At 45.2% G+C, this 20637-nt stretch overlaps 3 protein-coding genes across 4 annotated transcripts; 2 read left to right on the top strand and 1 right to left on the bottom strand.

The window, feature by feature from the left end:
* The first annotated feature begins 245 nt into the window (after window positions 1-245).
* On the top strand, window positions 246-7984 carry noa1 (nitric oxide associated 1). The gene is made up of 10 exons (XM_078788411.1): window positions 246-604; window positions 784-1707; window positions 1824-1988; window positions 2417-2521; window positions 2582-2673; window positions 2741-2872; window positions 3344-3460; window positions 3529-3646; window positions 3709-3969; window positions 7619-7984. Exons 1-9 carry the CDS (start codon window positions 403-405, stop codon window positions 3960-3962), a joined length of 2109 nt encoding a protein of 702 aa, XP_078644537.1. The 5' UTR covers window positions 246-402; the 3' UTR covers window positions 3963-3969; window positions 7619-7984.
* On the bottom strand, window positions 4022-10466 carry rest (RE1-silencing transcription factor). Of its 2 annotated transcripts, none has more exons than XM_058064018.2 (6): window positions 10348-10466; window positions 8576-8832; window positions 7988-8509; window positions 7751-7911; window positions 7591-7674; window positions 4022-6804 (listed from the first exon to the last, which is right to left on the bottom strand). In XM_058064018.2, exons 2-6 carry the CDS (start codon window positions 8821-8823, stop codon window positions 5267-5269), a joined length of 2553 nt encoding a protein of 850 aa, XP_057920001.2. In that variant the 5' UTR covers window positions 8824-8832; window positions 10348-10466; the 3' UTR covers window positions 4022-5266. The 2 variants fall into 2 exon arrangements, with proteins under 2 accessions (XP_057920001.2, XP_057920002.2); XM_058064019.2 differs by having other exon boundaries at window positions 8576-8835; window positions 10348-10452.
* A 1914-nt stretch (window positions 10467-12380) lies between these two features.
* Window positions 12381-20231, top strand: b4galt1l (DP-Gal:betaGlcNAc beta 1,4- galactosyltransferase, polypeptide 1, like). The gene is made up of 6 exons (XM_058064064.2): window positions 12381-13025; window positions 14268-14503; window positions 18231-18418; window positions 18721-18843; window positions 19526-19630; window positions 19713-20231. Exons 1-6 carry the CDS (start codon window positions 12761-12763, stop codon window positions 19840-19842), a joined length of 1047 nt encoding a protein of 348 aa, XP_057920047.2. The 5' UTR covers window positions 12381-12760; the 3' UTR covers window positions 19843-20231.
* Window positions 20232-20637: the final 406 nt, after the last annotated feature.

Here is a 20637-nt window from a genome sequence, read left to right as displayed (position 1 = left end):
GCGTGAAGTCTCACTCTCCTACAACATCGACGTTGTGTTGTTTTTAACTTGTATATTCCATAATATCAAACTATTTTAAAATTAATGCTGGTTTTAAACTGATTATGATTTAAAAAAAACACTTCATGTTACTGGATCACTCAAGCAGCAGAAAAATAGACTCTATGTTTTTGGTTGCCTAATGAAGGCAGAGTGAGACATCTTGTTTGCTGTGATTATCTGGCTTTCAATTACGTCATCACGTAAGACGTGAAAGAACTTCCGTCCTTTTAATGTTGGAAGCTAGTCGTTCTTTTTTTTTTTAGTATTACACATTTCAGTGGCGGGATTTTTATCGTTAACTTGGTGGCTACGTCGCTTTTTCTACCAGAAAATAGAAGTAAGCACGCTCGTCGGTGGGACATGTTTAACGTCGTGCGAGTGACGGCTCGCTTCGGTCGCGTGCTCTGGTCAACAGCTGAACGTACCGGCTCACTTCCGGATTTGAAAGCCACGAGAGGACACCCCTCTGCCCGCCACGTCCACGGCAGACTCCGTGGTTCCGAAAGGATCTGTACAGTGGACCCGAACCAGGAAGAACGGTTCTTTTTTGTGGACTTGACAGGTGAACACTGCGCATGCGCTGTACTATTCGTATTTAGTGTGTGTTTAGTTTTGTTCTCTAACTTAATAACAAATCAGTATAAGCAAATATTTGTACAGAACGCTCATAAAAGTTAATAGTTACTCGATAAGCAACACTTATAAAATGTTCTTCGGTTGTCATCAACAAACTTGCCTCAGTTCCAGATCCAGATCCTGAGGAGGAACCCAGAATCGTGAACAGTGTAAGTCCAAAGCAGCCGTCCCCCCATCCTCTGCAGCAGACTTGCTCCAGGTCTGTGCAGCATCAGGTCCAGGGTTCGAAGGACTTAACTTGGCAGGACCGGGTGGTGGAATCTCGCATCCAATTCCATGATGTGGACTTTCCTTTGGACCCGAGTGTCGTGGCCTCTTCTAAAAAGAAGAACAAGGCCCTGAAACACGAACATAAGATCTACGGTTCTCCAGATTTGGAGGAACCCAGTAGCAACATCTGCTGCTCGGGCTGCGGTAGCATCCTGCACTGCACAGATGCCACCGTTCCTGGATACCTGCCAAGTGAGAAGTACAAGGTCCTGCTGCAGGAGGAGCGCCTGAGCAGCGCCACTTGCCAGCGCTGCCACTTGCTTCGCTATCACCGCAAGGCTCTGCGTCTGCAAGTGTCCAAAGATGAGTTCCGCGATGTGGTCCAGACGATCCGGTCCCAGAGGGCCCTCGTGCTTCTTTGCGTCGACCTCCTGGATGTCCCAGACTCCATTGTTCCTGACCTTCCGGAGCTGGTGGGCAACAACAAACATATCGTCGTCCTCGGGAATAAGATTGACCTCCTTCCGGGGGACTCGCCAAACTACCTGCAGCGTATTAAACGGCAGCTGTCCCAGTACTGCCAGGATGCTGGTTTCGGGACTCAGGTGACCGATATCCACCTGATCAGTGCCAAGACCGGGTACGGGATCGAGGATCTGATCTCCAGCCTACAGAGGGCGTGGAAGTACAAAGGTGATGTCTACCTGGTGGGGAGCGCCAATGCGGGAAAATCGACGCTCTTCAACACGTTGCTGGAGTCCGATTTCTGCAAATCTAAAACCTCCGGCATTCGCAAAGCCACCATTTCTCCTTGGCCTGGTGAGTTTGACACAGACGTCCGCAAAGCATGCTGAGAGCACTGAGAATAACTTGTCAAGCTGATAATTGAAGCTTAGTTTTCACACATTCTTATGATGTGACCGTGTTGTGTTCAGGGACCACCTTGAACCTGCTCAAGTTCCCCATCATCAACCCAACGCCATATAGAATGTTCCGGCGGCAGCAGCGTCTTCAAGAATCGCGCAGACAGACTGAGGGCGAGCTGTCGCCGGATGAAATGAAGCGGCTGCAAGACTTCCGCCGCCAGGGGTACTTAGTGGGTAAGAGTGGTAGGAGTAAAGGGGCGGGGCTAACATACTAACATTCATTCATTCATTTTCTACCGCTTATCCTCACGAGGGTCGTGGGGTGTGCTGGAGCCTATCCCAGCTGTCTTTGGGCGAGAGACGGGGTACACCCTGGACTGGTGGCCAGCCAATCACAGGGCACATATAGACAAACAACCATTCACACTCACATTCATACCTATGGACAATTTGGAGTCGCTAATTAACCTAGCATGTTTTTGGAATGTGGGAGGAAACCGGAGTACCCGGAGAAAACCCACGCATGCACGGGGAGAACATGCAAACTCCACGCAGAGATGGCCGAGGGTGGAATTGAACCCTGGTCTCCTAGCTGTGAGGTCTGCGTGCTAACCACTCGCCCACCGTGCAGCCAACAAACAACCTGTTCTTTTCCTGTTCAGGTCGAGTGGGTAGAACATTCCTACCCAACGTCATACAGGGAATGGTTGAGTTCGACCCAGACAGTTTAGCCTTTGGAGAAAACGGCGATGACGAGATGACCACGGGTGAGAAACCGGACACATCTGATTGGTTGATTGTGTTTTAACAAATCAAAATATTTACAGAAAAAGAAGACTCAGCCGATGAGTTTACCTACAACGAACTGAAAGACGCGCACTGGCTCTTCGACACGCCCGGGATCATGAAGGAACACGATGTGAGAACGAACGAGTAAGCCGATTCGCAGCCTTCGCCGTCTTAGCATTTCTGAACTGTGTCCACAGGTTCTCAGGTTGCTCAACGAACAGGAAGTGAAAGCTGTGGTTCCCACGCAGGCTATCGCACCTCGCACCTTCATTCTGAAGGCCGGGATGAGTCTCTTTGTGGGAGCTCTGGCCAGGATCGACCTCCTGGAGGTGGGGCACAAGTTCACAAAAACGTGTTTTTTATTCTCAAAAAAGAAAAACAATGTAATTGAATGTCAGAAGGGCGGCACAGCGGTCGAGTGGTTAGCGCGCAGACCTCACAGCTAGGAGACATAGGGTTCAATTCCACCCTCGGCCATCTCTGTGTGGAGTTTGCATGTTCTCCCCGTGCATGCGTGGGTTTTCTCCGGGTACTCCGGTTTCCTCCCACATTCCAAAAACATGCTAGGTTAATTAGCGACTCCAAATTGTCCATAGGTATGAATGTGAGTGTGAATGGTTGTTTGTCTATATGTGCCCTGTGATTGGCTGGCCACCAGTCCACGGTGTACCCCGCCTCTTGCCTGAAGACAGCTGGGATAGGCTCCAGCACCCCCGCGACCCTCATGAGGAAAAAGCGCTAGACAATGAATGAATGAATGTCAGGATTCTGATCATCTGTTGTGGATCACGCCGTTTCAGGGGGAAACGTCCTGCTGGTTTTCAGTCATTGCCTCCTCCCGACTTCCGGTTCACATCAGCAGCCTGGAGAAAGCAGACGGCGTCTATCAGAAACATGCCGGACGTGTGCTGCTTGGGGTGAGACGCCACAACTCCAGTCTGCTGAAGTTGAGATCATTGCTGCATTGGTGTGGTTTTATGTTCAGGTTCCAGCAGGAGGTGAGGAGCGGATGAAGGAGTTTCCAGCGTTGGTTCCTCAGGAGGTCCGGCTGGAGGGTCGAGGTGACCTGGAGGCAGCGGCCGACATCAAGCTGTCATCTGCAGGTATTCCGCCCACATCAGTGTCACATCTGTCAGTTGTCATAGAAACCACCACTGTCTGTCAGGCTGGGTGGCGGTGACAGCAGCGGAAGGTCAGAAGCTCCTGTTGATGGTTCATGGCCCGCCGTTGGTCGGCTTCGGACTGAGGACGCCGCCGCTACTTCCTCACGTGGTCTCCCTGAAGGGGGCGCGAATCCCAAAGTCTGCCGCCTACAAAGTGCTGAAGCCTTCAAGGATGCTGGACGCTGGACTGTCTGCTCGTGTCGCCGAGAGGCGGCAGGTGAAGACCAGGAAGACCAGGAAGACCAGGAAGAAGTGAAGCGGGTGTAAGTCAAACTACTTCCTAATTCATTTGAGTAAAAAGGAACGCCTGTCACTTTTAAGACGCAGCATGCGCCACGCTCTCCCAGGAGAGCATGGACGCTCACTGATGGTGTGCTTTATTTTTTAAGGACAAACGTATGAAAAGCAAGTGATTAAAATGAAAAACAGATAAACAAACCATTACATGGGCTCAATTAATTTCACCTTTCAGCAAACTTAGAATACATTTCAACCAAAACTACCCGATCCCATCCACACTCAGCAGCCACTTCGTTAGGGAACGCTGGGAATGGTTTTTCACAATGATAGTTTATTAATACAGTGGAACCTGTTTAGGTAGACGCCCCTCAAAATGGCAACAGAACGGAAACTTGAGATGGTCATTTTGGAAGAGAATGGCCGATCATTAAGGATTGTCCATCTGTGCACATTTTAATTGAGATGATCTTTTCAGTAATCCGTCCTTTATCGTGGTCAGATGTTTTCTGACCTGACTGATATGTGAATTTCCTTAAAGTAATATTCCTCATTTCTAAGTGGAATATTTTCGTAGTCGGAGACCTGTTCTAGACCATTCTAATTACAGTTTTTAACATTTATAGACCTCAAGAAATGAAATAACACCCCTATAGTCACCCCATGAAACAGCACTATTTATTAATACACTTTGGAAAAAGTGCTAAGTGGATCTGCAAAATTCAAAGCTTGAAGAGGATTACTGTATTTTTCACTTTAATAGAGGCACTGCGGTTGTCTTGGCAACAATTAACAGTACGTGCACAGATCTTTCTTATGGTGATTAAATGGATGCATTTGCTTTTATTTTGAAACTTTACACTGCTTTAATGCTGTGTGCGTAGACAGTAGCTATGCACAATATGTTGTCATGCCATGCTGCATAGTGATAATGATAAAGCTAATAATACAACGTGTTGACTTAAGTGGGCACATTTATGATATTGGATGTGGTTTCATGGAGTGGCTGCTGCGTGCAGGAGTCGGCTGCCATGTTGGTATCGCTCGTTAAAAGAGCAGATTTTGGAGGAAGTGAATTTCACATGACTCACATGGAACTGTTGCATAGAAGCACATTGCTCAGGTTGACGTCTCGAAGGGAGATAAAGGGAGATAGAAGGGAGATAAAAAATAAAGACTGATTGTCAAACAACGCAAACAAAGTCAATTTTTTCCGCATCCATCAGAAGTCCAAAGTTGGCCGCAGAGCCCTTCCTGATTGGTCCGTGTGCTGTCACTGCATCTTTTCAGGACCTCATCACTATCTACAGATCTACGTTGGCGTTACTTAGGTCCTTGGATGGCGTCCATGTAGTAGACGTTGACAAGGTGACGGTTCAGGTGGCGGCGGTAGTCCACCTCCAGGGGGAAATGGCGGTCGCAGAAGATGCACATGTGACTTTTGAGCTCGGTCGGAGTCGGAATTTCCTCTGTGGGCGTTTCGGGGTCGTTGGGCATTTTTCCAGAGTTGGCGCTGTTGCTGTTGAGGCCCGAGTCCACGCTACCTTCGGAGGCGCTGTCGCTGATGTCGCTGGCGCCTTCGTGGCTGCTGTGGACGCCCTCGTCGTCCTCGGGGTCGGTCGCCTTGCCTTTTGGTGCCGGAAGTGCAACAACGGGCGGTGAGGATGGTTTCGCTGACGGCATCTCAGGGGGGACGTCTTTAGTCCAGACCGGGGGTTGATCCAGCGGTGTGTTGACTTGAGATGCGGCGTTACATTGGAGGGTTGGGGGTGACTCTTCAAGGTGGGCGGAGCTTTCTGGTGTATCCGGTGTGCCCGACTGGTCTTTCTGGCCGCATACTGAAGCCTTCCTGGTAGATCTCCTGGTACGCTTAGCTGGCAAGGTGGACTCCTGCGGAGCATCAACAGCATCACCTTCCTCGCTCGTGTCTTTGCAAGCTGACGCCGACGGCGACTTGCCAGGTCTGACTCGCCGGGTTTTAGAAGGCGCCACATGTGGAGACTTCGAAGAAAGGTCGAGAGCTTCCACCACTTTCCTCTTCTTGTTGTTTTCTTGGACGTTCTTCTCAAGAGGCTCTGGCGTCTCGAGGCTGTCAGTGGGTTCTTCTCGTTTGGAGGTCTTCCCTGTGGGCCTTCTCAGCTTGGTGCTCTCATTCCCAGCTTGATGGCTCACTGCTCCTCCCACTTCACATTTCTCGCTGTCTCCCTTTGTTGGTTGTGGGTCAGGTGGAACATCTGCTGCTATCTTCTTGACTCTTTTCTTCCCCCTTAAGTCCTCGTTGTTCTCCTTAATCTTCTTTTGTCTTGTTGTGATAGTTTTCTCATGTTCCAACTTGTTTGTCTTTGCTGCTTTATCAGCAGAACCATTACATTTCCTCTGAGGTTCTTCTTGCTCTTCGTTCTGTCCTGCTTTGCCACGCTTTCTGATGGACAGATTGATGGGATCTGGCGGCTTCTCACTTGGAGCAGACTCCTCAGTCTCCAAGTCCTCCTCAATGCTGGACAGTTTTGCCATCTTTCCCGTTCTCGGGGGCTCCTCAACACCGTTGGGGTGCTTTTTGACCCGCAGTTTGACCTTGGAGACGTCCACGGTGACATCGCAGCCGGCGTGGCGTGACTTGATGTGGTACTGCAGGTTGCACTTCTTGGAGGCGGCATACTCGCACAGAGGGCAGAGGAACTGACGGGGGTTGAGGTGAAGCTCCACGTGTTTCTTAAAGTTGCTGCGGTCGGCGGTTTTGTATTCGCAGTACGGGCAAGCCAGGGGTTTGGGACCATTGTGGACCTGGCGGGCGTGGCGGGTCACCTCGTGCTGGTTGGCAGCGAGGTAGTTGCAGCTCTCGCACTTGAAAGGTCGCTCGCCTGTGGAAGAGAAACATTTAGGGATGCTTGTACTGGGAATTACTGGATGCACACGCTGTATAATAGAGCAGGGGTGTCCAAACTTTTTCCAAAAATAATATTTCAACTTTTCCCCAAAATATTACCTTCTTCTCATAAAAATAAGTCTATTTCTGGTTAGATTACAATTTTTCTCTTACTATTTTTAACTTTATTCTTGTAAAATGTCTGCCGGTTTTTCCATTTTTGCTTTTCTTGATTTAGTTTTGGGGCAGCACGGCGATCGAGTGGTTAGCACACAAACCTCACAGCTAGGAGGACCAGGGTTCGATTCCATGCATGCGTGGGTTTTCTCCGGGTACTCTGGTTTCCTCCCACATTCCAAAAAAACATGCTAGGTTAATTAGCGACTCCAAATTGTCCATAGGTATGAATGTGAGTGTGAATGGTTGTTTGTCTATATGTGTCCTGTGATTGGCTGGCCACCAGTCCAGGGTGTACCCTGCCTCTTGCCCCAAGACAGCTGGGATAGGCTCCAGCACCCCCGCGACCCTCGTGAGGGAAAAAGCGGTAGAAAATGAATGAATGATTTAGTTTTGTTAAATTTTATTTTTAGAAAGTACCGTGGGTGGGAAATGGCCACACTTTGGACACCCCTTATATAGAGACAGCAGACACAGGAAGTTAGTAAAGTGTTTACCGTCTTTCTTCCATGGAGTGCTTGAGTGAACAAACAAGTAGACAATTAATCGCCACTAATCATCACATCTTACTGATTGTGATGAAGAGGTTAATATTTGTACTGACCGGAGTGGGTCCTCTTGTGTCTCGTCAGGTGTGTTTTCTGGGAGCTGGAGTATTCGCAGTACGGGCACTGGAAAGGACGCACACCTAGAACGCAGACGCACACACATGAGCGTACAGGAAGGAAGCGCAGGTTGGGACATTGTTGTTGCTCTCCGTTTACCCGTGTGCGTGCGGATGTGTTGGATGTAGTTGCTCTTGCGGTCTGAGAAGTAGGAGCACTGAGTGCACGTGTGCAGTTTGCTGGGGAAATGGTTCCTCAGGTGTTTCCTCCAATGATACTGACTGACCGTGCTGTACGCACACAACGTGCACTTGAACACCCTGTTGGAGCACAGTTAGCGTTTTTATAAGTAGTCCCCGCAATAAAGGAAAGATTTAAAAAGGAAGCCTTCCCTACCTGTGGTCGTCACCCTCCTTGCTGTGGTGTTTGAGGTGCGCCACGTAGTGGTCGTAGCGGTTGGTGTTATAGCCGCAGCGTTCGCAGCGAATCAGCCCTTTGCTGTCAGCGCTGGCCCCCGAGGCTTCCTCCCCCTCCTCACACGATGGATCCTGACCCTGCGCCGTCTCTGCTTCGGGGGCTTTGCTCCGCCCTTCCACCCGGTTGACGACCATCATCTTGCTGACGGCGTGCGTTCTCAGATGTTCTACAAACTCCTTCTCGTTGTGCGCTTGGAAGTGACAGGGTTTACAGTGAAATGGCTTCTTCTTCTTCGCAGACTCGGGCGGGACACGCCCTGGAGGTCCGTCTTTGGGTTTGGGGTCCGGCGATGATGTGGGCTCGCATGAGTTTTGAGAAAGGTCTTCGGCTTTGTCTTTGTCTTTTTGTCCATCATTTTGTGACTGCACAGGACAAAGGTCCACAGATTCTGAGTAGTCCATAGTGCAGACCTCGCCGGGGTTCCCGCTCTCATAAGTGTACCTGGAAAAAGGGGGTGGAGCACGTCAATTGATGCCAACTTGACTTGCTAGTCCACAAGCATACTACCTGATAACACTCTCATCCTCGCTGTCCGAGTAGCTGCATCCAACCGTCTTCAGCTCCATCATCTCCTTCTCATCCGCGACGCTGCCCTCGCCGCAGCCGTCCACTGCCGCCACCGCCGCCACGTTGGCCAGCATGACCAACTGAGGGGCGGCAGAATTCCTCGCCACGTCACCGAGGCTCTGGTCGTTGTCCATCAAGGAAACGCCAATGGGAAACGTCTCCATCGAGAACATGGAGGGAGTAGCCATGTTGACTTTCTGCTGGGATAACAACATGGATGCGTTGAAGTTAAAAGAAATCGTCGGGCACACATACGTATGCCTGTCTAAAAGGGGTGGCACAAATCAGAAGCCAAATAGCGGCATCCAAAGTATGAAATTTATAGATATTTTTAATAACAAACATTTATTTTATAATTGGATAGCATTAATTTATAGCAATTATTTTATGTAAATTATATATATACATATTTTTGAAATATTTTAATAATAAAGAAAATGGATATTCCATATCTTGTCAGTTATATTTTTTATATATAAAATATATTACAATTAATTATAAAAGAATAATAAACCTAATTAAATTAATATATGTTATTATTTTTGTATTTTTAGCATGTGAACTTGCTTCAATGAGGTGTTGGCTAACAACAAGCTTGACAACAGTGACACAAACTGAGGTCATGACGATAAAAACAACGCATAACAGGTAAGATAACATAACAATTAACTACAATTTTATGTGTGTAATTTATTAAGTGCCCACAAGACATGCTGGGTATTCCAGTGGCAACTCCCCTCCATGCTACAATATAGTGACATATATTTCTGTATTATATTTTTCGGGCCACATGCCTGTGGACTCTAGTCCCGAGTGAGGCAAGTGAGTTCTGGGGACACGGAAAGCTCCAGCAGGGTGGATGTTCCATTGCTAGCATTTGTAGCTTGTGGCGCAACAAGTTTTTCTTCATGCTCAGTCCATAAAATGACATATGTACTGACGTAGCTCGTGTGTAAAAATTCCACAGGTACATAATGATGTAAATGTGGTACAACTCACAGTTGTGTGACCACTGGGAGTTTGTAACTGTGGAAAAAAACAACTTCTGAACGCTTGTCGGCCATTTTGAAAACAGCACCAGCAGAGTTGACAGCGCCACATTCAGAATTCCAATAGAAAAAGACAAACTTTAAGAACAACTGTCTGGGACTAAAAACACTTTATGTACGCTGTCGCTTATCTTTCAAGTATTCACACATTAAGTGTGCTCGTAGATAAAAAAAAATAACTTTAAAATTAGAAAGTATTTCGGATTTTGGCTACACTATAAAACGTCTTCAATGGTGCTTTTCTGGAGCACATTTGGAACAAATCTGTCAATCTGTAAATGTTAATCGGAAATTATTAAAAGCTGACTTTGAAAAGCATAACATTAAACTACATTTTCGGCGTGAATGTCGTGATTTGATGCCACCATTTTAGTTTGACGAAACTTTGCGGAAGCGAAAAACAGCCAACCGACATTGTAGTGAAAACATAACATACATAAAAGAAGTAAAGAACTCCAAGAGCAATAAAAGCCTTAAAGAGAGGTGTTTTGTTAGCCAAAGTGTTAGCCATGGTCCTGATCAGCGGCGGACAGCGCCTTCTTGTCTTTCTGGGCCGCCTCCATTTTCCTCCCAACTCCAACAAACTTTGCTCGGCAAAAGAACAGCCGACAAAGAGCTCACTTCGACGCCGACAACCCTCGCCCTGAGCCCGGTTACACTCACCCACACTCCCGCGACGAGCGACTCAACGGTGCCGCTGAGATTTAGCGAACTTTTAACACGTCGACTGAAGTGAAGACCAACAGAAAGAAGTAAAAGTTTGCGCACATTCCTGCACAGCGTTTACGTAGCGCTGATGACGTCATCACGCAGCTCCAACAGAAACGCGTAAACTTGAACAAAAAACTGCCAACAAAATCCTCATACTGTATACTAAATATCAATATACCTTACTGCTTTTGTGAATAATTTGCCCACAAAGTAGCCCTTAGTAAATAAGTGTATTATTTGGGTATTGTATGAATTTGTGTTTCTTGTTACCCAACTTTTACACACTAGGACAGTGATGCCAAGTAAACACTGGGCCAGTATTCACGGTACTAACAAACACCATTTAGTACTTCATACTCAAGATAATCAACAAAACCTCAGTTCCCCAAAGTGAAATGGTGCTATAATAGTGGTTATCAACTCACTTTCTCAAGTCCGGTTTTTTGTCTATTGTTTTCACATTTTACTGCTCTAAATGATAAAATGCTGTATCTCGTTGTGACCACTAGATGGCAGTGTTGACGTGTTTTGTGGCGACCTTTTTCCTTTGTGACATTTTTTCCCTTTTCGTTATGAATGTGAGTGTGGTGTAAATGGTTGTTTGTCTATATGTGCCCTATGAATGGCTGGCGACCAGTCCAGGGTGTACTCCGCTTCTTGCCAGAAGAAAGCTGGGATAGGCTCCAGCATGCCTGAGACCCTTGTGAGGATAAGCGGTAGAAAATGGATGGAATAAAGAAGTGTTTTGTTGCAGGTGATTGATACATCATTGTGCTTACTCCTCCAGCAAATGTCCGGATGAGTTACGCAGTGAAACATCGAGCTTTCATTGCAGATTTTAAGATGAAAGTCTGGAATGCGATCGGGAGCTCGGTGAACTTGCTTACTGGTAAATTTGTCAGACTTGCTGGCTTGCTAGTTGTTTTTGTTTTTAGCCAAGGGGTGCTCAAAGTGTGGCCACAGCTTTTCTTTATTGGACCATACATTTGAAAAATAAAATTTAATAAATAAACAAACATTACAAATCAGCAAAAATTGAAGAATCAGCAGTAATTTGACATGACAAAATCAAGGACACGGAGAGATAATAGCAAACTGTCATTTCAGTAGCATAACAGTTTAAATATTAAAGAAACATTACTAATATGAGAAACAAAAAACAAAGACGTTGATTTTAGAAAATTAAGATGGGGGAAAGTTGTAATATGGTCTGAATTACAAATATTTTTAAAAGAGAAATAAGGTTATTTAGGAAAAAAAATACAATAGTAGGAACACACCTCCCCAACCCACAAATGGCCATTTCACATTCTGACCACTGAGCGTCGCTGTTGAGTGTAAGAGGGCCACTTTCGGGACTGAGTGACGTTTGTTAGCCATGAAGTACAGTAAATGTGTGTTTCTCTTGTGTGTTTGGTTTGGTTTATTCGTACGACACCACTTAGTGAACTCACCCTGAACGAAGAATTTGAAAAACACCACAGGTGGTTGAGTAGAATCTTCAAATACCTGAAAGTTCTCACTTCGAGGACTAGTCCTTGGCAAGACTATAGCAATCCGGACCAAACAAGCACTTGGACCATCCAAAGCATGTCGAGAGGGTTCGAATATTATTAACAAACGTATTTTGATGGTTGTTAACAGGTTTAAAATGTTCCATTTATGAATAAGGAAGAAATTCACTATCTAATATTGCCAAAAATGAAAACAGGACATTTTCATCACTTCCTTAAAAAAGGACAGTCACTTCAGGAAGTGAAAACAAGGCATGTCCTGGGAAAACAGGACGATTAGCCACCCTAGCTTTGAATGTTTTGACCTATAGAGTGTTTGTTTGGTGCTTAATTAATATAACAAAATAAAGAAAAGTGAATAATATCACTCGCACGTTGTTTCTGTACGTGACCTGAAAAGTTCTGACACCCCTGCATTTCAGTATAAAAGTATGCAGAGAACGTGAGAGTGCTTTATTTTGAAATATCTAGCCGGAAACTCAGCGCACTCATTTACCTTGAGGGTAAAAAAAAAAAAGTTTGTCGACTTCTTCGGTGTTCTCCTGTTGATGTAAAATGATTAGTTTTGGCGATATTTTACACTAACTGTTGCTGCGCCGTGCGTTCGGACCAGCGAGTCCACCTTTAACGTCAACTGCCAGCGGAGCTTTTGAAGAAGCGGTGGCGCCAACTTATCCAAGTAAAGTTAACGGCACGTCGGGGAAGCTAACGGAGCTAAAGCTAGCTGGCCGTGACAGCGCTCAGGTTGCTGACGTCACGTGACGGAGTCCAACTTTGACCTCGCCGCGTCCACCTGAGAGAAGATGGAGTATCACCGAAGTAGCTAGCGGTCACAAGAGAACCGAGTCAGGATGGCCGCGGACTCCTCGGTTAACTTTAACCTCCTCCATCGGACGTGTAAGCTGGTGGTGCTGCTCTGCTTCCTCCACATCACTGTCACCGTCTTCTTCTACGTCCGCTCTCTGGACATCCCCTTCGCCTTCGTCCAGAACCAGCAGAGCCACAACAACGGTACCGGTACTGAATTGAAGCGGACCCTGGACGCCGGCCCCTCGCCTACTTTCCAACCGAAGACGGAAAGTCTGGATAAATGTCCCGAAACGTCTCCTCTGCTCGGTAAGACTTTTAAAACAAAGTCTTACTTCCACTATTCACATTTGAGGATTTTTTTTGTGTGTTTGTAACTTGTTTGAAAATTATATCTACCGTTGGAATACTATGAAGATGTCATTAAAGGTGCTGTGTGTGACGGTTGGGTACCGCAAGGGGGCGCTAGTGTTCACGCGAACTATGCCCCGCCCACTTCCTTCTCAGACTTGACTGAGCACGAGGCATGAGTTATTGACAGCCGTTTTCGCCATTCCCCTTTTGGCCTAACGACAAATGTCATTCATTTGAAGTGGTAATTCTATAATAGTAATAATAATAATAATAATAGCCTATGATGTGTACAATGCTGTGGGTAAAAAAAGCATAACTGGGTAGGAGAGTGCGTAAAACACCTTAATTATGTTTACAACTACAAATAAACTTCATTGTTATTTTAAAATTGCCAATCATGTAATTGAAAATAAAATAACTTTAATATTTTATCTCTGCCATCACCTCTCAAAGTTCTCCCAGTAGTACACTCTTCTGGTGAATATACTGAATATAATAGCAACGGAGCTTAACAAATATTGGCAACACAGTAGGCCGTGCTGTCACTTTTTGCTTTCCCAAATACTGGAAAACTTAATGACGACTCCAAAAAAAGTCTCTAGATTTGTTGCTAGCCACTTTTGAGAAAATGTTGTCAAGGGGGGTTGGGATGTCGCCAAATCTAGTAGTAGATAAGCACAAACATGTTGCCATAGCTACCTGAAACAGAGTGGAAAATATTCCATTCCTAGCAATATGTATATTTTTTGACTAAATTTGAACACCTTGTGCGTTTATGACGATGCACTAACAAGTTCAGTGACTCGGGGTGTTTGTTTGAGCGTGACCCTCCGCCATGTTTCCTCAGCTGTGACCTCTCTTGGGCCACCTTTGCTCAGCTGAGTTGCAGACACCATCTTGTCAGCGGGTGACCAGAACCGACCCAAGACAGAGTCAGGATGTTAACATGCACAGAAACAGTCGGGTCTCTCCATTTTTCACACTTTTCCCCCCATCAGCAGCTCTCTGGTTTTCATGTTGTTTTCACCTCTAAATGCATTCTGTACAGGCCAAACCTATCATACCCAATCTGAAACTGAACCATTCAGTGCTATTCATTGATTGAATTGATTGAATAAGCAATGCAATTGGACACACCTCCATTATGACGACAGAAAACGGGCTTGTTGGTTTGACTTGTCCTATTTGTGTTGTCAGTGGGTCCCATGCGGGTGGAGTTCAACAATCCGGTGAGCCTGGAGCTCATCAAGAAAGAGAACCAGCACATTGAGCCGGGTGGACGCTATAAGCCAAAAGACTGCAAGGCGCTGCAGAAGGTCGCCATCATCATCCCGTTTCGCAAGAGAGACGAGCACCTCAAGTACTGGCTCTACTACCTTCACCCCATCCTGCAACGCCAGCAACTGGACTATGGAGTCTACGTCATCAACCAGGTTAGTGCAAGCGAAGGCGGCTTGGTGTGGAATCATCAGTGATTGATTGAATCAGTAGATTTATTTGCTCGCCACATGAAGCAGTGTCCAAACACCTGATAGGGTGTTACTCAGGCTTTGGTACGCTTGGCGTCAAAGAGTTACTCACTATGTTTACATTTACACTAAATATCTTTATTAACCAGAATATTGCATGTTCCATAAACATGGTTTGGTATGTACTTCGGTGTAAGGCTTACGAGTTGCGTCATTTTAAATACAGGAAGCACTCCCATTCACACCTATGGACAATTTCTCTCAATAGGCGGCATGCGTGCTATTTTTGGCCTGTCGAAGCTTTTTGCTTGGCCTGCCAAACACCCAAATAATCAAAATATTCAGTTTAACTAAAGAACTGATCGTTCATGCAGTACTTTCTCTGCTCTGCAGGGGGCTACAGTGAGACGTATGCATTCAAATTAAGCAGCAGTCAAAGAAGACAACTCACATTTAAGTATGTCGATATTGACTTTAAAAAAATACAATACATCGATATAGCGGATGATCTGTTGCACTTCTAGTTCTTGTACCTGCATGTGTTCCATCAGATGTTCCATCAGATGTTCCATTTGCGTGTGGGGAAGTATTTACTCGGAGGACCTCCCGACCTAACCAGGTTGAAATGGCGATGAACGCCGGCGAAAGTTGGCTGAATCTCCTCGTACAGAGCGTGAATAGAAGCTAGCAAGGGTTATTTTAGCACGACTCGGGCTCAATGAGTATATTTTCACCACGTTGTGTTTGAATTTTTTAATGTAAGGAAAGTTTTACACTGTCCAATTTGAGTGTATTTCATTATAGGGCTTAAGGTCTGTCACTTTTTATACAAAACTTGGCAGAATTTAAATTTTATATCATTTCATATCGTCATATATAATATTGTGATATATGCTAAGGTCCAACCCTAGGAAATATATGCACTTTTTGTAAATACATACTTTTATCAAGAGAAAGTCATCATCACTTAAAAATCAAGCAACCATCATGTTTCTGGACTTAACACAAGACTAAACTACATTTAATTTAATGTAACAATGTAGCTGCTTGTTTGTTACATTTTATGTAACAATAACTCCCCCCCCCCCTTCCCTTTATATCCTGCATGGACGTATGAAGTGAAATGGAAGTCTGTGTATATCTACACACAGTATATTTTAATTTCGCTTTACTATACTGCATAGCATTGTTAGACAATGGTGAACATGTGGAATAACATCTGTTCTTCTTTACCTCACAGAGTTGCAACCTACATGACGTTAAAAGGCTAGAATGCTATTAAGCCGTTCGCTGCTCTGCCAGGATGCGAGGAGGGGGGGAAGGGGCAGGTACTTGGGCAGGGAGCAGCACAGAAGAGACACAAAAAATGTCGGTTACATATTAACGATATTGAGTCATCGGCGCTACTACTTTGCGGAATAGGTGAAGAATAGGCGTGACTGGAATTGAGGATTCCTGATTCCTTGCTTTTAATCTAACATGCACGTTTTCGGAATGTGGGGAGGAAGCCGGAGTAACCCCCGCATGGGGAGGACATGCAAACATGCAAACTCCACAACAGAGATATGAAACCTCGACCCCCTGACTGCGAGGCCAACATGCTAACCGGTGGGCTAGTATGCAACCTTTGTCAGTCCAATTGCTGATAATAGAGTATGAATACACATAAACACAAAGAAGAAGCCAAATATTTTGTATTTGGGGTCCATTTTTTTGGTCGAAAAACTATTCCAGTTTTTGTTTTAATGTCACAACGATGCAAACACGTCTTATCTTAAAGAGAACATGAAGCTTCAGCGGAATATTGTCGCCATGCAAATATGATCGCTGTTGCTCCAGTGCCACAAAAGACGCTTGGAGCTCCTTTCTTGTCAAACTGGAAACCAGTGCAAACACAGGAATTGTTTCCCTTCCCGGCAGCTGTGATGTAACAGCAGGACAACCAGTGTAATCCATCCTCTATACGGTTCAAGTGTCAAGAGACACAGAGATAAAATGTCCTCAGTGCTCTTTTTTTTCACATTTATTTGGACAATTTAGCAAAAAAATAGCATTCAAGTCAAGTATGTCATCAATGGCAATATTTTTTTTTACCATGCACGGCTTTTATTCATGTGGATAGTGTCAGAGATGTGTGCTCTCAAAGGTGTAAAGGTGACTATAGGGGTGTTATTTCATGTCTAGAGGGCTCTAATAATGTTAAAACCAGGTTTTGTGTGCTCTAACCACAAACATATCCATCCGTTAAACTTCTATGCCGCTATGTCGGTGGGGGAGGGGCATGCACGGGGAGTACATGCAAACTCCACACAAACATGTGACTCCTGACTGTGTGGCTAACATGCTAACAAACAGAAACATACTCGCTACAAATGGAAAGTGTGCCTTGATAGGCGGAGTACGCCTCCTATGACCCACAACTTGCATGGATGTTCACATATGCTACTTTTTTATCGGTCGGGATATTTTTTTTTGTCTGGCGTTCACACATTTTTATAGACTTCGGTGGACATAGGTTGGTTGTTGTGTTTTTATCGACATATAATTAATGAACTTCACTTGGCACCGGTACCAACCTGTATGTGTTTCGACAGACAGGCGGCAATGGGATCCGCCTACTTATGACCGGTGACATTTTTTGGGGTCAAAGAGGTGTGGCGTCTAACACCAAGACTCACCCTCCCTGCCCCGCCCTGCTCCTATGAAAGCAGCGATCCTTCTCTGATAATAAAATATTGTTTGCAGGAATGTGCTGCCATGTTGGCTTCAGTGTGAATGACACAGGTGAAGCAATGCTTCACATCACACTTATTTGTGAACTATTTAATATTTAATACAACATTTAATACAACAAAATTATAGAATCATTCCCTTTTATTTCATGTAATAGTTTGAGGACAGTTAATAATTCCAAATAAGTAAACAAATGCAAAAAATCCTTTGCCTTCTTTCTCCTAAAACCATCCTGTGTCCATGAACATATTTATGAGCATTATATAAATATATATTACAGTTTAATTGTTTCCACACCCAACCGTGATAATGGAATTTCTGCAAAGTAGGATTCCTTATTATTTATAAATGAAATACTTTGGTAGTTTGAGCATAGCAAACCTGTTTAAATGCAGTTTTAACATTATTAGAGCCCTCTAGACATGGAATAACACCCCTATAGTCCCATTTACACTACTATAACCCAATATAGTAGACATAATAACAGACATAGAAGACATACTGTAAATAACACACAATATAGACTCACACATGTTAGCTTTTGTATTTATTTTTGGCCAGAAAATTGTAAAAAAAAAAAAAAAAAAAATTGGCGAGGGATGATTGCATATATTGGAAAAACACAGCTATTTGTGGAAGTAAACATAGATGAGAAAGGAAAAATATTGATCTCATTTTGCTGCTATCGATAATATCGAAATGGACAATAGAGGGGAAGCAGAGGTCATTCTATAACAGACTCCTGCAGTTCCATTCACACAGTAAACGCCACATTCATTCATTCATTCCTTCATTCATTGTAAGAAATGAGGGATTGAACTAGCCACTAGTTAACTCTTCCTGCTTCCAAGTTGTAGACGCCCTCTAGTGGCCAAGCAGGCCGACCACGACAGCAATGACTATGAGCACCACAACATTGCCACCATCTTTACATCCTCATGCTTGTGTTTGTCATCAGGACGGAGACGAGATCTTCAACCGGGCCAAACTGTTAAACGTGGGCTACGCCGAGGCCCTGAAGGACTACGACTACGAATGTTTCGTCTTCAGTGACGTGGACCTGATCCCCATGGACGACCGAAATACGTACAAGTGTTTCAGTCAGCCCCGACACCTGTCCGTGTCCATGGACAAGTTTGGCTTCAGGTGAGGTGCTCATTTTTACTGCTTGATGGCTTTCCACAACTTTGCTAGTTTTAAAGTGTGTGTGTGTGTGTGTGTGTGTGTGCGTGTGTGAGAGCGGAAGTGCTGACAATGAGAACCGAGAGGAAGCGTTGTGCTGTCAAGCTGTCATCAGTGCTTCCTCTTCACACACAAACTTATTTCCTGTTGGGGCCCATCAAACAGGAAGTTTTTTTTTTTTTAAATCTGCTTTTAATCTTGTAAAGATAGCCTCGATATGTTTGTGTTGTCCTTCATGAACTCCTTCCTTCATTTTGGTCATCTAGGTTACCGTACAATCAGTACTTTGGGGGGGTGTCGTCCATGTCCAAAGAACAGTTCCTGACCATCAACGGCTTCCCCAACAACTACTGGGGGTGGGGGGGCGAGGATGACGACATCTACAACAGGTTAGCACGCTGCCAAGCAAACATCACTCTGGTTTTCCCCACTAACACTAACAACAGCTTTTAGGGGAACCACATGAACAATTAGAACGTATGGAACGTATGTAATGTACAGGAAGGGGGTTGCTGCCTAAACTGTGTTGGGTATGCGTGTTAAAACCGTATTTAGAAGGTCATAATCAGGTTCTATGTGCTCCACTTTATGAAACTCATCATGATCACTAAATCTCTCACAATAAACGAGGGATTACTGGCGTGTTGAGGAATGGCCTTTTATTGTAGCCAGCCGAAAGGCAATAATTATGCTGTCGAATCAGCTTCATTCATTCATTCATTCATTTTCAACAGTCGCGGGGGTGCTGGAGCCTATCCCAGCCGTCTTTGGGCGAGAGGCGGGGTACACCCTGGACTGGTGGCCAGCCAATCACAGGGCACATATAGACAAACAACCATTCACACTCACATTCATACCTATGGACAATTTGGAGTCGCTAATTAACCTAGCATGTTTTTGGAATGTGGGAGGAAACCGGAGTACCCGGAGAAAACCCACGCATGCACGGGGAGAACATGGAAACTCCACACAGAGATGGCCGAGGGTGGAATTGAACTCGGGTATCCTAGCTGCGAGGTCTGCACGCTAACCACTCGACCAATCATTATCATATTTGTTTTTTTTTGGCAGGCTAGCATCCAAAGGAATGTCCATCTCCAGGCCGAGCAACGAAGTAGGGAAATGTCGGATGATTCGACACGTGCGAGACAAGCAGAACGAGCCCAACCCTCAGCGGTACGAAGCGGGACCGTCGCACGTTGCTGTCCTAAAAACACGATTCAGTTTTCTTTCTTTTTTTTTTTTTTCTCCCTTCCAGGTTTGACCGAATTGCTCACACCAGGGAGACGATGAACAAGGACGGCATCAAGTCGCTGTCCTACAAGCTGGTGTCCAAACAAACCTTGGATCTCTTCACCAAGATCACAGTCGACATCGGAAAGCCGTGACGAGTAAGCCCACCATCGCAAACCCAATGTGCCTTCAACCATGCTGGACCACGTTGTGTTGTTTTTTTTTTGCACTTCCTTTGTTACTGGACCCTTAAACGTGTCACTCAAGCAAGCAATCTGAACTATTGATGGACAAGCGCTACAGCTGTGGTTGACGTGCTACTTTTCCTTGGGGGGGGGGGGGGGGGGTCAAAATCATCTCAAATCTGAGCGTATTTTTGTTGGCATGACAACCGATCGCCTGTCCAAGAATGTGAACCCGGATTAATTGATGAGCTTTAATTGCTTTTTACCTGTGTTCCACCGTGGACAATCAGTGCCTTACGGCCTCCCGAGTGTCTCCATGACGAGCCTCATCATTTATTGGTCAGCTTTAATCACTTTGTGTGCGTGTGCTTGTGTGTGTGTGTGTGTGTGTTTGTGTGTGTGGTGAAGACAATCAGTGCTTAGTGGCTTCCAAGTGTCCTTACGACAAGCAGTGTCATTGATTATCGATCAGCTTTAATCGCACGGACATGTGCGCGTTAAAAGTTTACGCCGAAGATGTTCACACACTGAACTTTGAACCCTTCATGTTAAACATTCACAGATGGAGGATGTGACGGACATAGCTCATTTTCACAATTAAAGCACTTTGTCACTGTGTTTGCACATGTATGTTTTTGGGGGATAAAAGTGGTGCGTTGCACAAAAGATAAAAAACAGAGCAGGGGTGTCCATAGTGAGGCCTGGGGGCCGTTTTGCAGCTCGCAGCACATGCTAATATTATAATTTAACAAGAAAACAAAGCAA

This window comes from Doryrhamphus excisus, linkage group LG23 (genome assembly GCF_037039965.1).
Source record: "Doryrhamphus excisus strain RoL-2023G ecotype Guam linkage group LG23, RoL_Dexc_Guam_v1.1, whole genome shotgun sequence".
Taxonomy (NCBI): Eukaryota; Metazoa; Chordata; class Actinopteri; order Syngnathiformes; family Syngnathidae; genus Doryrhamphus; species Doryrhamphus excisus.
The sequence above is the reverse complement of the archived record's forward strand: the minus strand, read 5'-3'. Positions and strand labels throughout refer to the sequence as shown.